Below are 16,959 nucleotides of genomic sequence, written 5' to 3' on the forward strand. Positions count from 1 at the left end.
AAATTTGCTGGAAACTGTGTATTTTTTTGATACAAACGGTTTTCATGTAATTTTTTTTCTCGTGTAAATTTGTTACATTTGTCCAGTAAAAAGCTGCGTATACGTTTGGTTGCAACTCCAGTTCGTCGAATTTTTCGTTACAATTGATGTTTTTATTTTGCTACAACTGTGTTAATTTTTGCTACAACCGACATCATTTTTTGCTGCAACCGTTCACTAAAAAAATTGCATACACGTTCACGTAGATATTTGTTAGAACCTGTGTTTGACTTTTGCTACCACGCACCATCAGATTCGTTTTTTTGCTACGATCACGTAGATATTATTTTTTTATAAATTTTGTTTTTTGTTGCAACCGTAGAAAAAATTGCTGCATCGGGAAAAAAAATGTTACATGAAGATCCAACGGCGCGAACGCACGGGGTTGGTGAATCGAGCGGCCCGCGTGCGGCCGACAGAAAGTTTTGGCCCCGCGCGCCGGAGCAGATCACTCCCCTTCTTGTAAAACCCGCTTCCGGCACCGAAAACGTATGAACGTCTTCTTATCTTAATAAAGCAAAAAAATAAAATAAAATGCGGGCCCCATATGCAGAGACAGCACACCGCCAGACCAACGGGCAGCTCTCTTTCTTCCCCGCGGGCGACCAAACAATTTCACTCCCCTCCTTAAACCCTAGCCCGCCGCCGCCGCCGCCGCCGCCTGCCGTCCACCGCGCCATGGAGGCCACCCTCAAGCGCAAGGCGACGGAGGACGCCCCCGCCGCCGGGGTCGACCCCCCTATCAAGCCGCCGCGCGCGGACGCCGACGCCGCGCCGGCCGGCACCGAGCGCGTCGCCTGCGTGCACGACGTCTCCTATCCCGAGGGCTACGACGCGTCCGCCCCCGGCCCGCGCATCGTCGCCGGCGGCGGCGAGGGCGCAGCCCCTGCCAAGACGTTCCCGTTCCCGCTCGACCCCTTCCAGTCCGAGGCCATCCGCTGCCTCGACAACGGCGAGTCCGTCATGGTGAGCAAATCCAGTCCCCGCGCCTTCCCCAATCATCCTAACCACGCTGCTCTTGGCTTAGCTTCTCCTATTAATTAAATTCCACTGTAAAAATTTGGTCTTTACTTGCTTCCGCCTGCCGCCAAGTCTTCCGCACACGAAATTTACTAGTTGCTCTGCCTGACTGCCTCTCATGCGTGCCTGGTCTCATTCACCAGGTATCGGCGCACACGTCGGCGGGGAAGACGGTGGTGGCGCTGTACGCGATAGCCATGTCCCTGCGCAACCAGCAGCGGGTCATCTACACGTCCCCCATCAAGGCCCTCAGCAACCAGAAGTACAGGGAGTTCAAGGAGGAGTTCTCCGATGTAGGCCTCATGACCGGGGATGTCACCATCGAGCCAAACGCCTCTTGCTTGGTACCGGATCGATCGCTGACTTTGTTCAATTTCTTTTATTACTCTCTTTCTGTGCATATGTCTGTTTGGTGCTTAAAGCATGTGCGTGTGTGCTCGGAAACGCAGGTCATGACCACGGAGATTTGGCGCAGCATGCAGTACAAGGGGTCCGAGGTGATGAGGGAAGTCGCTTGGGTTATCTTCGATGAGGTGCATTACATGCGCGACAGGGAGAGGGGAGTTGTGTGGGAGGAGAGTATTGTGATGGCGCCCAAAAACTCGCGGTTCGTGTTCCTCTCGGCAACGGTACCTAATGCCAAGGAGTTTGCTGATTGGGTTGCCAAGGTTTGTCTGCATTTCCCTCTATTTTGATGCTGTCGCCTTGGCTTTCATACTTCATAAGAAAGTTCTCTGCTCAATTCATTAAAGGGACATGCATACTAGTACCATTCTCATTCTGTTAATGTAAATTAAAGGAGTTTGTTGATTGGGTATATAAGGTTTGTCTGCATTTCCCCTGTTTCTGTCCTTACCTTGCCTTTGATTTGATAGTTCATAAGAAAGTTCTCTGCTTAGCAAATCTAAGGGACACACACATAAACATCATTCTGTTGATGCACATAAATATCTGTTTTCTACAATGCACTACATGGTCAACCATCCATCTATATTTTCAGCATATATGTGTTCTGCATAATGACGGTAGTATGATTTTGTTTCTCAGGTACATAAGCAACCTTGTCATATAGTATACACCGACTATCGACCTACACCTCTCCAGCACTATGTATTTCCTGCTGGAGGTGATGGCTTATACCTGGTCGTTGATGAAAATGGCAAGTTCAGAGAGGACAGTTTTCAGAAATCTCTGAATGTCCTTGCCCCTGCTAGTGGCAATGACAAGAAGAGGGAAAACGGTAAGCGGCAAAAAGGCGTTGTCTCGGCAGGCAAAACTAATGAAGAAAGCGACATATTCAAGATGGTGAAAATGATAATTCAGCGTCAATATGACCCTGTGATACTTTTCAGCTTCAGCAAAAGAGAGTGTGAATTTCTTGCCATGCAGGTAAGTTCCTTTTCTAGATTGATGGTCGCTTTGCAGGATAGTAATATTCTTTGACTCAAGGAAGTAAATGTCTTGGTTGATTTTGACTGTCCTGCTTGTGTTGTAGATGGCCAAGATGGACTTGAATGGGGATGATGAGAAAGTGAACATTGAAACCATTTTTTGGAGTGCCATGGATTTGCTTTCAGACGATGACAAAAAGCTTCCCCAGGTTTCGAATATGCTTCCCTTATTGAAACGCGGCATTGGAGTGCATCATTCTGGTCTGTTGCCCATTTTAAAGGAAGTGATTGAGATACTTTTCCAAGAGGGCCTCATCAAGGTTAGTAAATATTACTGATCTCATGGCTTCTTGGACTGCCACTGTTTCCTAGCCTCCAAACTAGCATATTGTTGGAAGCGTAGTAGTATACCCTAGTGGCCTATTACTTTGTCGTTGGAAGAAAAACATTATTATTAGCTTCTCTCTTGAGCTGAAACTATGTGCCTTAAAAGCTGAGGTTATAGTTCTTGGTTTGAGTGTTTCACACCAAAGTAACAGATGGTGGATTCAGGTCATTAGGATAGTTGCTGCTGTATTGCAGTTTCATAGTCAAGATGGAGTATTTCTCTTGAATTCGCAATGCAAAAATGTGTATGTTAGTTTTTTTTGTAACCCTATTCTTGTATGACCAATAGCACTGTAAAACTGGATTGAAAGAAAGTGAGAGGTCTAAATTCTGTCAAGTATTTACTGATCTTATTCTGTGTCATGACTTCTGAACTGATGACTTTGGAGTATTTATTTTATTTGAATCGGAAGTAAAAATTGTGTTTGTGACAATAATTTCTTGCTGACACTGAAATCTGGTGTTGTAGTGTCTGTTTGCCACAGAGACATTCAGTATTGGATTGAACATGCCTGCAAAGACTGTTGTGTTTACCAATGTACGTAAGTTTGACGGAGATCGATTCAGATGGTTGTCAAGTGGAGAGTACATTCAGATGAGCGGCCGTGCTGGTCGTCGAGGTATTGATCAGCGTGGTGTCTGCATATTGATGGTAGATGAGAAAATGGAACCCTCAACTGCCAAAATGATGCTGAAAGGAGGTGCTGATAGTTTGAACAGGTCTGTATCATGTATTCTTTACTCCTACTTCTATCTAGAACAATAATACATACATCACAGCTGAATATTGTGAATGGAAAGACCATCTGGACAGAGAACTTTGACTGGGGTTGGATGTTTCACTTGGTATACTCTATGCTTGAAACTGTTGTTCGCCGTATCTATTCTAATAACTTAGTGTCATCCATTCATGCTATACCAGTTCATTGCATCTTGGAATCTTGAGTTAGCATGCTTAAGTAATCATTTACTGTTTCTGTATTTCTTATGTTTCTTCCAGTTGTTTAAATGCACATTTTTCTTTTATATTGCTGGCTCTGATATTATTATATTCTTGATTAGTGCCTTTCATTTGAGCTACAACATGTTGCTGAATCAACTACGCTCTGAGGATGGTGATCCAGAAAAGCTTCTTCGGCATTCATTCTACCAATTTCAAGCAGATAGAGCTCTCCCTGATCTTGAGGTTTGTTGAAATTTCTATGTATTTTCACTCATTGAATAAACTGCTACCATTTGCTGTCTGCCTCTCGTCCTTTCGCCCATGATCCTGTTAGTTAGCCTTGGGCACACAAGCATGTTCTTTCAATCCCATGGATACTCATGTAAGGTTGCTGTACTATATATGTTGCAATATAATTATTTTCTAGGGGTATTCCCTGCTGTTCCCATTAAGATGTAATAAGATGTTCCTGCCACAACAATGTTTGTTACTTGCGTTTTGCCATTTATGACATGGTTGCATGTTTACAAAGAAGGTTTTCAGAATGGCATCCAAACTGTGTCGGTTGCGTTCCTGAATGTTCACACATGCATATGTGCAGTAAACCCTTACGTTGGATGTGTCGAAATGACACTAGCTAGCCTGTATTTACCAGTTTGAATAGCAGATTATGTTGGTAAACCGGCTGGTGTGAATTACCATAGCAGTGCCTTTCTGTCTAAGAGCTTATACATCAAAAACCCCAGCCACTGAAGCATTGTTGCAAGGAACTTATCCTGACATTCATGTGTTTGAATTTTGTTTAGAAGCAAGTCAGGGAACTGGAAGTAGAAAGAAGTTCCATGGTTATTGAAGACGAGGAGAGCGTGAAGGACTATTATGATCTCTTACAGCAGTACAGAACTTTAAAGCAGGATGTCCGTGATATTGTACTTTCGCCAAAATATGTTCTGCCTTTCTTGCAATCTGGAAGGCTTGTTCGTGTTCAATACACTACAGATGAGTCCACCTTCTCTATTGACGAAAGTGTGTCATGGGGAATTATAATAAATTTTGAAAAGGTGAAAACCAATGCTGAAGGTAACATTCATACACTCTGTTAGTTTTGCTATTTTATTCATGAGGTTCACTCTTCAGTTACCACCATTCAGCTGTGACCATAATTTTGCAACTTTGTTCCGGCCAGTTAGCAATCTAAAGATTGTGCACCTTCAGTTTATGGAATTGACAATCTCCCTTTGTAAGAAACTTTATGACATACCCTATGTGGGAAATATCAAGCCTGTATGGGTTTGGTGGCTAATTAGCCAGTTACACACTGCAGCCATCATGGCAGCAATCTCTGTGTGAATGGTCAGTAAGCTCACCTACATTAACCTGTTTTGTTGTGTCAATTGAAGGAATGACTCCTTCACAGGTTTCCTTCTTTGATTCATAACTCACACAATGGTTTAAGGTTGTTTGTTTCAGACTACCTCGTTCCTACCCTCTTATGTTTTAAAAAGATGAAGCAGTTATGTTACAATGTGATCCTAACGTTTTATGGTCATTGCTTTACAGCATTTAATAGGGGGAGGTACTGTTTGTAGCTATTTTGACTCTGCTGACTTCTGGTTTTTGTTCTTACAGAAAGAAAGCCCGAGGATTGTGATTACACTGTTGATGTCCTCACCAGATGTTCTGTAATTAAGGACGTAAATGGAAAGAAGGCAATGAAGGTTATTCCTCTCAAATCCCGTGGAGAACCGGTTGTTATTTCATTGCCACTTTCTCAGGTAATTTACTTCTCCCATTTCACCAGTTAACGTGCTATGTTCCACTTCTAACCATTTTTATCACATTGCAAAGCTGTTTGTCTTCTTACTCTAATCCTAAATTGAACTGAATAAACAGATTGATGGACTAAGCAGTGTCCGGATGTACATACCCAAGGATCTTTTGCCTGTAGAAGCTCGAGAAAACACCTTGAGGAAAATTGAAGAAGTGCTTTCAAGGTTTGCTAAAGATGGGGTTCCTTTATTGGATCCAGAAGAAGATATGGAAGTAAGGAAAACTAATGCATGTCATATGGTGAGGTTTCCTCTACTTATTTAGCCCTAATATTTTTTTTCCTTTCAGGTAAAGTCTAGCTCCTACCGGAAAGCTACCAGAAGAATAGAGGCTCTGGAGAGCTTATTTGAGAAGCATGACATCCGTAATGCACCCCATATCCAACAGAAGCTGAAGGTCTTGCATGCTAAGCAAGAAATAAAAGCCAAAATAAAGTCCATAAAGAAAACAATGCAGGCCTCGACTTCTCTAGCCTTTAAGGACGAGCTCAAGGCACGAAAACGAGTTCTTCGTAGGCTGGGGTAATGCATCATCTGACACCTAAATCATGCTAAACTGAACTATCATTGACTGTTAGAGTTAAATACTAACCTCTTGTTTGAACATTAGAGATGTATCTCATAGATATTCATCGTAAAGTGCAATTTGGTTGTATCGAGATTATATGAAAGTTCACGTCTTGCCTGTTGCATCAATCTATATTTTATTTTGTTTCATGAATTCTTATTTGGGTATCTTGTTTCTTTCAGATACATCACCAATGAGGATGTAGTTGAAATAAAGGGCAAAGTAGCATGTGAGATCAGCTCAGCCGACGAACTGACATTGACGGAGCTTATGTTCAGTGGTACTTTGAAGGATGCTACTGTGGAGCAGATGGTGGCTCTGCTTTCTTGCTTTGTTTGGCAGGAAAAGCTTCAGGACGCCCCAAAGCCAAGGGAGGAGCTCGACCTGCTCTTCTACCAGCTGCAAGAGACGGCACGAAGGGTCGCGAACCTCCAGCTTGAATGCAAGGTACTCAATAATGCCAGTGCCAGAAAATCATAACTTGTGCTGTTTTGATGCTTCAGAATTGCATCCCAGTTGCTGAAACTTGTTTCTGTTATGGCATTGCTGATGATAGATCCAGATCGATGTTGAGAGTTTCGTGAACTCCTTCCGCCCTGATGTGATGGAGGCCGTGTACTCGTGGGCCAGAGGGTCCAAGTTCCACCAGATCATGGAGATGACACAGGTGTTTGAAGGCAGCCTGATCAGGGCCATCAGGCGGCTGGAGGAGGTCCTACAGCAGCTGATTCTGGCGTCCCAGTCGATCGGTGAGACCCAGCTTGAGGCCAAGCTCGAGGAGGCGGTCAGCAAGATTAAGAGGGACATTGTGTTCGCTGCGTCCCTGTACTTGTGACATCTTCTGCGTGGTTTGGTTCCATCACAGGAGCTCATGTACAAGGGGATACAGAGCTTATCATTGTCTGCTGTTGTCCTGCGTCGTCGACATGGATATGGTTGAGCCGGCTTGACTGGTTTGCTGCAACACTGAGCGGCTTATGTTGTCGCCATGGCGGGGATAAAATTTTGTAGGTTGTAGAAGCAGTAAGTCTTGATTGAATTGATTAGGGTTTTGGTCCAAGGACTCAACCTGTACCATTTTTCTTCTTCCCTGTACACAGAGAAAGAGAACTGAACTACAGATGTACCTGATCAATATGCGGAGAGTGATGAGTGTGATATTTTTATTTCTTTTGATATATCTGAATTTGATGCCAAATCAAATGAATGTGTTTGTGTTGCTTGTCATGAGCCATCTGTTTGTTGATTGACAAGAAAATGCAGCTATTCTGAACAACAATTGGGGAAATAAAACCACACATTATCAAACCTTCGATCTTATCTATGATCAATGAGAAAATGGTTCCAACACAAATGAACATGATAATTCTGTCTCTCCACACAACAAATCACAAACCATTTCAAAGAAGAAATTGCAAATGGCATGGAAATAAGACCAACAGACTGCTAGTTTTGAAAAGAAGAAAACGGACTGCTGCTATGTACAAAGGCATGGAGGATCCATCATAAAGAGAGCATTCTGTCTGGCACGATCTTGGATTGGTTGAATCTTTCTTCCAATTATTTGCTACCAATTCTCCTGCACGATCTTGGCCTTTTCAAATATGAACTTGCCCTCCTTGTACTTCTGGGACTCCTCGTAGGCTCGCTCGTACTTCCATCCGAGCACCTCACGGCAGTCACGGCAATGGATGTCGGCGACGGTGTGAAGCCCCGTCATGAGCTGCCGGTCCTCCTTGGCCCCCGTGGTAACGTTCATGGCGTGGGAGAAGAGAAACGCACGGCCATTCCTCCCCTAGAACAGCAGCCAGAAGTGCAGAGTGTTAGTATTTATCCTCCAAACACAATCAAAATTGAGATGGACAGATCAGGGCATATCATATCGAGGTCTCGACATCTGAATGGAGGTCGTGTGACAGGCTCCTACGACTAAGTGCTGAAGATCACAGCGTCTCTCTCTCTGGTTAACTGAAGGAAACTCCGGTATGTACAAGTGTAGAAACACAAATGCTAAACTCAGCTGCAGAAACTTGCTCAGATTGTAAAAATAAATTAGTTAAAACTCCGTAGGTGATACTGGTGTAGTTTTAGCATGACATCCCCCAAGCAGTTCAACATTACCCTTAATAAGTTCCTATTTATTGATTATAAGGTCTGTCTGTCTGTATGTCTGTCTGTCCAATCTTGTTGATACCTAAGGCAGGGGGCCAAAGTAAGTTGTTGACCAAATAAACAAACAAATAATCCTTCCGTGGGTGAAGTTGTTCAACTACCTGGAAGGCCTTGGAGATGATATCGTCGTGGAGGCAGACGTGGTTCCGGCAGTGGGAGCAGCTGTACACCCGCGGTCCGACCAATTCCGCCATCTATCTATCTATATATCTCCTGCATTACATACACATGAACCAATCCGATTCAACCGAACGAAGTAGGAATCCACACAAGTATATATCTAAGTGCTCAAGAGCAGCAGGATCAGGATGCATACAGCGGGGTGACCGAACGCTAAATATGACGAATAGCCATTGATTGGCTGTTATCTGAAGCGAGAATCCAAGAATCACCTAGCCAGATACTTGTCTGAATCTATCTAACCGCCCAACACATTGTTTAGTCAATTTTATTAGTACGATTCATTCATGAGGAGATGAGTGTAAGTAACGTATGAGCATGAACATTTGTGAATCGGGTCTTCTTTGCCCTCTCGATGGTTGTGAAGTAGAGTACTAATAAACAGATGATACAAAAATAAAAATAAATATCCAGAGGCTGTTTTTGCTGTACATGAGGAGATGAGTGTAAGTAACCTATGAGCATGAACAGAAGATGTTGTTGTGGTGAGGTGAGGTGAGAATCAGTGGTGGTGGCCAACTGAAGAAGCCTCTGATCTGACTGAAAGAGGCCAAGCATGCATACCTTGGTTGCTCCCTGACCCTGACCGACCAAGAGCCCCGGTGCTTCCTGTTCCTTGGGCACTCGGCGGCGGCAGATTAGATGATGCGGCGGCCGGCGGTGGAAGAAAGGCTCCGTCGATGTAGCAGGCGGCCGGCCGGGCGGACGAGAAGGAAGGAAGGAAGGAAGGGGAATCGGGAGGAAGAGCTACCTGCTTGCTTGCTTGCTAGGAGGACCAAATCGCCATGGGAGTTTCTTCCGTCCGTCGATCGATTTGGGGGAAAGGAGAACACAGACTTTTTCTTTTCCTTTCTTTTTCTTTTTCCTACATGCAAGTAGGAGAAGAGACGAGCGTTTTTTCTTTTTTCTTTTTTCGACAACTGAGACGAACATGGAGCAACTAAGAGCATCTCTAGTAAAACCCTCAAACCCTTAAAAATAACCGCTTTTTTTACAGTTTTTATAAAAAAACGGCATAGAATAGAACCCTTAAACCCTTAAAACCGTAAAAAAAAAATTAGAGGTCGAACCCTCAAACCCCTTCCCAACCCGCACTCCTCTTCCCAAATCGCGCGGGAGGCAAAACTGCCTCGCCTTCCCAGCTCGTCCCGCGCCGTCGCCGCCATGGAGGGTTCCGCCCCGCCCGCCGCGCCCGCCCCACCCGTCCCTTTTTTCAACAACTGAGACGTTCATGGACCTCCTTCAAGACGCAGAGGTGGACCTCGGGGCTCCGCCTCTAGAACCCTTTCGTGAGGAGGTTGAGGAAGATGAGGAGGATGAAGGGGATGACGAGGAGGAGGTGGCCGAGATAGGGGAGGAGGCATTCACCGCCGCTTCCCGCCCACACGCGTGGTCGACAAACTACACCGAAGCGGAAGATATCCTCTTGGTTCGTGCTTGGGCATCTGTGGGGATGGATGCAACCACCGGCACCGATCAAACCGGTAAAAGGTATTGGCACAGGATCGAGGACAACTATTGTAGGATCAAACCGAAGAATAGTGGGTTCATCTCTCGCAGTTACCGGTCGCTTCAAGGCCGGTGGGAGTTGATGAAGCCCGCTTGTGCTCGTTGGAGTGCGGCCATGGACCAAGTGAGGGATGCACCACCTAGTGAAACCGTGAAGAGTGACTATGTGAGTACATATCTCTTCACTATTTTGATTATGTGTGTGTACTATGCTATTGGTGGGTTCTTATGTGATTATGTGTGGTTGATGGGAGACAATTGCCGGCATGAGGTACAAGGAGATGGCCGCTTCCGAAGGCAAGCCATTCCCATTTAAGCATGCTTGGGCAATTCTTCAAACCTTTGACAAGTGGAAGTTGAGGGATCAAGAGACCGCACCCAAGAAGTCGACAATGCTTAAGATGGATGATAGTGAAGATGAGGAGAAGGAGAGGAACTTGAGCAAGCCCGAGGGAACCAAGAAGGGCAAGCAAAGGGTGAAGATGGAAGGAGAGGCATCAAGCCTAAGGGAGAAGATGGAGCAAATGATGAAGGCAAGAGAGGAATTGACAAGGAAGACATTGAAGACGAAGATTCTTATCACCGAGAAGAAGAAAGAGGTCAAGCTTGCACAAGTTGAAGCAAAACGTGAAGAAGAAAAGCGCAAGGCCGACTTGGAGGAGAGGATGATCAAGGTGAAAGAGGCAAAGGTATGAAAAGAACTCATGGTGGAAGAGAAGGAGCACATGATGATGTCCAAGAAGGACATGGATCAAGAACAATTGCAATGATGGAAGGACTACAAGGAGGACATCGCAGAGAGGAAGAGGATATTTCGTGGTGCGTCCTCTACTCTTCGAGGTGACACTCCGATGAGTGATGGTGGCGATGGCGGTGTGGATGACTCCACCACCGGCGACAATGGAGGTGCTTGATGGACGTGGAAGTGGTCTAGGAAATGGCGCCAAGTGCAATTTTTTCGTGATGGTGCCGATGAGAGGGGGAAGATGATGATTGTGTGATGTAAAAACTATTAAACCATGCATCAATGATCTTTATTTCCGTGTTTGTTTCAAGGTTTATTATGTTTTTCTAGTAAAAATTATGCAATGCCAAAAGACAGTTTTAAGGGTTGGGGTTGGGACAAAGACTAGAACCCTCAAACCCAACCCTTATAACGGAAAGTTTTTCAACCCTTAAAAGTGTCAAAAATGGGCAATTCGCAACCCTTAAAACTGGTTTTAGATTTAAGGGATTGAGGGTTCTACTAGAGATGCTCTAATCAGCGAGCACTCATTCGAAAGCCTCGTAAACGAAAGTTTTGGTGGACTGCTGGGTGTTTTCTTTTCTGGTTTTATATTTTTATTATTCTATACGCGTTTTTGGCTTTTAGATGATTCTTTTTACTTTCGAATTTTCTTAGGTTTTGGATTTCTTTTAAATCTCTTTTGGCTGAGAAACATAGTTCTTTCCCTTTTTGTGAGAAGCGCAAACTTATTTTCGTGAAGGCGCATATTTGTTTTCGTGAGGGGTACATACATGCCTTTTGAAAAAGAAAAGAAAAAGCTTTGATCCTTTCGCGAAAGCCACATATTTACTTTTCGCTGAAGCACGAATTTGCTTCTACGAGAGGCACATTCGTACCTTTCAAAAAAGAAAAGAAGTAAGTTTTTATCCCTTTCACAATAGGCATAGATTTACTTATCGCAAAGGAATGGATTTGCTTCCGCGAGAAACACATTCGTACCTTTTAAAAAAAACAAGTTTTTTCCCTTTTACGATAAGCACAAATTTACTTCTTACGAAAGATCGAATTTGCTTTCGCAAGAGACATAGTCGTGCCTCTCGGAAAAAGAAGAAGAAATCATTTTTTTTCATGAGAGGCATATATTTGGTTTCGTGAAAGATACAATTCCGTCATTTAGGAAAGGGGAAAAAAGGAGTACACGGGGATTTAACGGTGCGGTCTGAGATTTGAACACAAAGTTCAAGAGATAAAATAGGTTCGAATAAATGAATCTATGAAAAATAGGAAAATTCCCATGTTGAAACAAGTGATGCACATGCAATGCATCATTTTTCTCAAGATGATGAGGTGGGAGTGATTTTTGTAAAATGTACTCCTTAATAAGTAATTATTTTGGAGAGGGAGAGGGTGAGAGCACTGCGTGCATCAGTCTCGTGGGCTGGGTCAGTAGTAGAAATAACGCTATAAGAAATATATTCTCAATTCGTTATAACTGGGCTGGTGTCCAAAACTTTTTCCGAAGTCGTAAGCTTTTCTTGAATTTAGAAAACAATGTCCAAATTTCATGATTTTTTAAATTTGTTTCAATTTTTAAAAATGCATGTCAGTTGTTTTGATGCCCCAACTAGAAACTACGTGATGTATCCAACGACGCGGAAGGGTGTGTGCCTAAAATTACAACTGCACTTTTGAAACCTGCTACTTTAGGCATCATATTTAGTCAAACTTTTAATCTGCCGAACCCGAAATCCATCAGTTACATGCATGATAACCACTCATGGTGTTTTTTCTAGAAGAATGATCCCCGGCCTTGCATCTAAAATATGCATGCTACGGCCAAAATTCAATCGACGAACATACTATTAATATCCATCGACAAATAAAGATACATACATACATATACTATCCGCTACAAGAACAACTTTAATAGAGCGACCCATTTCGTCTGTCGTCGTCCGTTTGGATCGGCGCGCACACAAAAGATGGCCCAACGCGTCAACCCAAATGGACGCATTTCCGGTTTTCGTTCGCGGGTGACCCATTCCCAATCCATTTTTGAGTCGGATTTGTATCGATGCGGACACGCGACGGACGCGCGCACACTCGCCTTCTCTGTAACGACTAAGATGCGGCCCTTTCCTATTTAGGGGGCGATGTCCCAAAAAAAAATAGACGCATCTAAGCATTTCACAAGCGAGATAATCATAGCAAAAAAAAAATTTAAGATAGACAAATAGGACATACATTTGTCATCTAACATAGTAATATAAGTTTACATCCACACAATTATTCAGACAAGATAGTCCCGCTACGGGCTACATGAAACAAGGAAAAGACTATGATATCCCGCATGCTCGCCCACGATCACGACCATGGCCTCAGTCCTCCGGATAGTTCACGTACATGCGATCGTTCTCCTCATCGTACTGTCACGCCAGCTGCGTGCCCTCTGGATCTCCTGCGTCGGACGTACCTGTACCTGTTGGGGTGTTGTAGTAAACTGTGAGCCACGGGGACTCAGCAATCAGATGACCTTGGTACCGAAACTAGTCAAGTTATTAGGTGAGGAAGCTCCAGTGTTTAGGTTGCAGCATCCTAAGCATGTATGGTGGCTAACTTACGAAGATCAGAGTTATTGATATGGTGGTCTACGCGAGCGGTCGAAGACTAGGTGATCACTGAGTGATCCTGAACACCTACTTACGTCAAACATAACCCCAACGTGTTCTCGATCGAAGAGAGGTCTTCGAGGTAGACAGTCACGGTTACGCACACCGTTGACAGTTTTATTAGAGTTAATTCAAGTTATCTATAACCGGATGTTAACAAATTATCCATGTTGCCACATAACCGCGGGCACGGCTTTCCGAAAGATTAAACCCTGCAGGGGTGTTCCAACTAGTCCATCACAAACGGTCACGGACCGCAAAGTAATCCTCTATCACGAATCTCGTGATCTCGTCGGATCCTTAGAGGAAAACCTCAACTTTGAGGAGACCCAAAGTTTCACCGGGATTCCTATACGCAAGATATATCGCTAAGGTAAGACAAATCTAGCAGGACCTCCCATCGTGTCGACGACCCTGATAAGAGCCGCGTATCTCAGTCTCAGGACACGACGGATGAGCAGTACGTATGGTGGCCGGATAGACATCCCCAGAGTTGCCCCGGGTGGCCCCGCAAGTGGCTCTAGCTTTGGACCAACGCTCATGAGGAGCACTGGCCCGGGTTGTTGATTAAATCCTCGGGGTAGCTATTCCCTATGCAAATTATTATTAAGTGATTAACAGATTAAAACCAATGTTGGGTCCTGTCGGACAAGTCTTAACACTACACGATTTATCAAGGGGGTCCCCATAACAAACCCAAACGTGTTGGGAGCGATCAGTTATGAAATCAAATACCGGTAGCCGAAACTAAGACGACAATAACGAAACAAATCACCCGGCAAAAGGCTAGGCCTTCCGTCATTTACCAAGTATATAGGTGCATTAATTAAAAGCAGTTTAATCATAATGATATCAAAATACTCATGTTATCACATGAGACAGCTCGCACCTGCAACTAGCAAAGCTAATCATTAGAAGCTGAGCAAGCCTACTTAGCCAGACAACATTAACTAGGAGGGAAAGGTGTTTGGGTTTCATGGCAATATCAGGAGGCAATATATCAAGTGGTAGGCAGCGAGCATATATCGAAAGGAACGTGATTCTAAGCATAACAAAGCTAGACACGGTATCAAGGTCACGGTCATCTTGTCTGTGATGTCTTCAGCTTGGAACTGCCCTTGATCGTCCTGCACGTACTCTTCAGAATCCACGTACTCGCTCTCCGATCCCGGTGCTAGTGCTACCCAAGATAAAAATAACAGCTAATGAACACAAACACAACATGATGCAACAAACAACATGATGCATGAGATGAGAATGAAGCATGAATCACTATTTCATGAGATGAGAATGAAGCATGCATCACTATTTCTGGACAGGGTTATGATAATGGGTCAAATATGAAAGGAAACAATTAGGGGGTACAAAAGAAATTTCTGGAAAAAAAATCCAATGGCATTTTATTCAGCTTGTGGTTGTCATAGTTTAAATCTTGCGCTATGCGATATGGCAAAGTCTTGCCGTAAAGCAACATACTTTTTTGGAGTTATACCACACATATATACAATATTTTCTAATTCTACTAAACATTGGAAAATTCTCAAAGACAACTTAAAGAAGTTGACTGTCAAGTCATTGTCATCTACTCGTTGTGAGAGTCATGTTGAGAGTGTTAAGGCTATAAGTATTCAAATGCCAGAAATAAGGCAGACTTTACTACAAGTGGTTGAAACTAATAATGATCCATTGACAAGTAGTGAAGCCCAATCATTGTCTGAAAATGAACTTGGTGGTTTTGAATTTGTAGTGTCTATAATTATCTGGTATGATATATTATCCGCTGTTAATTTGATCAGCAAGCAGCTGCAATCAAAGGACATGCTCATTGATATTGCAATTGAGTCTATATATAGGGTCTGCTTTCCTTTTTCAGTAAGTATAGAGAAAATGGATTTTCAAAAGCATTGGAAGATGCAAAAGAAATTGCACTTGAGATGGATATTCATCCAGAGTTTCGCACCAAGCGTAAAATCAAAAGAAAAAGACAATTCAATGAGGACGCAGATGATGGATCTATTGTTTCACAATCTGCAGTGGAGTCATTTAGGGTCAATTATTTTCTACAAGTGGTTGATCAAGCTATAGTTTCACTTACCAGGAGGTTTGAGCAATATTAGGGGTATGAAAAAACTTTTGGTTTCTTATTTACTTCAGATAGACTGCGATCTTTGGATGATAAGAGTTTGCTTGCTGCTTGTGTTAATCCCGAGGATGCACTTAAGAGTGGAGAACATAAGACATTGATGGAGCGGAATTGTTTTAAGAGTTAATTTTCATCCATGATTTAGTTAAGAACTCCATGGGGCTTGTTGATATTCTTGAGATTCTGATGAAGCGTCCCTTCTATCCTAATGCTGTTATTGCGTATAGGATTTTGTTAACCATTCCTGTAACTGTTGCAACCGCGGAAATGAGCTTCTCTAAACTCAAGTTGTTGAAATCCTACTTGCGTTCTTCTATGACACAAGAAAGGCTCAATGATTTGGCGACAGTAGCACTTGAAAATGATGTCTTGAAGAAGATTAGCTATGAAGATATAATTGAAGATTTCATTTAAAGGAACACAAGACGGATGACACTTTTCAATAGAGCATGAGGTTAGTTTATTGGTTTAAGTATTTTACATCAACACTTCAGAATTTTCCACGTTTTGTATGAAATTACATAAATTTTAGTTACATAATTAGGTGATCATGCTAGTGCTATTGTATGTTTTCTTTAAATGTTAGGGGCCCATTTTGCTTTTTGCACTAGGGCCCCGAATTTCTGAAGACGGCCCTGCCTGAGCATGTAGGAGCGACAACGTTTGAACAACCCAATTTCATCAAGACATGCGTGATTGAAAAACTTACGTGCAACTACAAAATGATTTGATTGAGCATATGTGTGCTCATGTTGGCAACCAATAGATTTATCTTATTTTACTTGTTAGCAAAACTAAGTACGAACTATGTGAGACATTTTTATTTTTATTCGGCTTGTAATAACTATGCTATTTTCGATCCAAATTATGTTATTTGGTTCAAACTATGAAAATCATGCAAAATAGGACGCCCAGCCGGCCACGCCGACACATATGGATCGGCGCGCTGTGGACCAATATCTAAAACAGGACAGACGTCGGACGGACGGTTGATCCAAACGGATAAAAAACGAACGAAATCGCTGTGTGTTTGGGTTGCTCTAACACCTTCTGGCTGGCTTGATTGGATGGCCTTTGATGCCGATCGGAGAGCTAATATAATGGGTCAGGTTCTTCCCATCGGCGGCTCAATCACCAAGACTCGTCTGTGCCCGTCGACGTGCATGCCATCATCATGAGGAGGCCGCTCACGACGAGCATGACCCCGCTTTCCCTTGAAGTTAGCGCCATCCTTTTTCCCTGTCACCCGCTCCTTCCTTCCTTCCTTCCTTATATGGCAAAATTGACAAAAATGACCCCTGGGACGAAAGAACTCACGGATTGACCCCTCGGGAGAAATAATTCACCGGCCTGACCCTTTTGTGTGGCGCCCGACACCTCGG

General features: G+C 43.5%; 2 protein-coding genes across 3 annotated transcripts; one reads left to right on the forward strand and one right to left on the reverse strand.

Moving 5' to 3' along the window:
* Positions 1 to 620: 620 nt before the first annotated feature.
* Positions 621 to 7,355, forward strand: LOC123412777 (DExH-box ATP-dependent RNA helicase DExH9). The gene is made up of 13 exons (XM_045105712.1): positions 621 to 1,005; positions 1,203 to 1,403; positions 1,509 to 1,727; positions 2,107 to 2,448; positions 2,555 to 2,770; positions 3,307 to 3,557; positions 3,900 to 4,023; positions 4,587 to 4,860; positions 5,410 to 5,555; positions 5,674 to 5,823; positions 5,899 to 6,131; positions 6,360 to 6,624; positions 6,734 to 7,355. Exons 1-13 carry the CDS (start codon positions 718 to 720, stop codon positions 7,010 to 7,012), a joined length of 2,988 nt encoding a protein of 995 aa, XP_044961647.1. The 5' UTR covers positions 621 to 717; the 3' UTR covers positions 7,013 to 7,355.
* Positions 7,356 to 7,477: 122 nt separating this feature from the next.
* LOC123412778 (protein yippee-like At4g27745) lies at positions 7,478 to 9,397 on the reverse strand. 2 transcript variants are annotated; one of them, XM_045105713.1, is made up of 3 exons: positions 9,094 to 9,397; positions 8,451 to 8,562; positions 7,478 to 7,972 (listed from the first exon to the last, which is right to left on the reverse strand). In XM_045105713.1, the coding sequence occupies exons 2-3, from the start codon at positions 8,541 to 8,543 to the stop codon at positions 7,745 to 7,747; spliced, it is 321 nt and encodes a 106-aa protein (XP_044961648.1). In that variant the 5' UTR covers positions 8,544 to 8,562; positions 9,094 to 9,397; the 3' UTR covers positions 7,478 to 7,744. The 2 variants fall into 2 exon arrangements, with proteins under 2 accessions (XP_044961648.1, XP_044961650.1); XM_045105715.1 differs by having other exon boundaries at positions 9,281 to 9,396.
* Positions 9,398 to 16,959: the final 7,562 nt, after the last annotated feature.

Source organism: Hordeum vulgare, chromosome 7H, assembly GCF_904849725.1.
Source record: "Hordeum vulgare subsp. vulgare chromosome 7H, MorexV3_pseudomolecules_assembly, whole genome shotgun sequence".
Taxonomy (NCBI): domain Eukaryota; kingdom Viridiplantae; phylum Streptophyta; class Magnoliopsida; order Poales; family Poaceae; genus Hordeum; species Hordeum vulgare.

Excerpts from the sequence above, each read along its gene's own strand:
- LOC123412777 (XM_045105712.1), top strand. The coding sequence starts at position 718 with ATGGAGGCCACCCTCAAGCGCAAGGCGACGGAGGACGCCCCCGCCGCC. Across the intron at positions 1,006-1,202 it reads ACAACGGCGAGTCCGTCATG|GTATCGGCGCACACGTCGGC; the intron begins GTGAGCAAATCC and ends CTCATTCACCAG. Across the intron at positions 4,861-5,409 it reads GGTGAAAACCAATGCTGAAG|AAAGAAAGCCCGAGGATTGT; the intron begins GTAACATTCATA and ends TTGTTCTTACAG.
- LOC123412778 (XM_045105713.1), bottom strand. The coding sequence starts at position 8,543 with ATGGCGGAATTGGTCGGACCGCGGGTGTACAGCTGCTCCCACTGCCGG. Across the intron at positions 7,973-8,450 it reads TCATCTCCAAGGCCTTCCAG|GGGAGGAATGGCCGTGCGTT; the intron begins GTAGTTGAACAA and ends CTGCTGTTCTAG.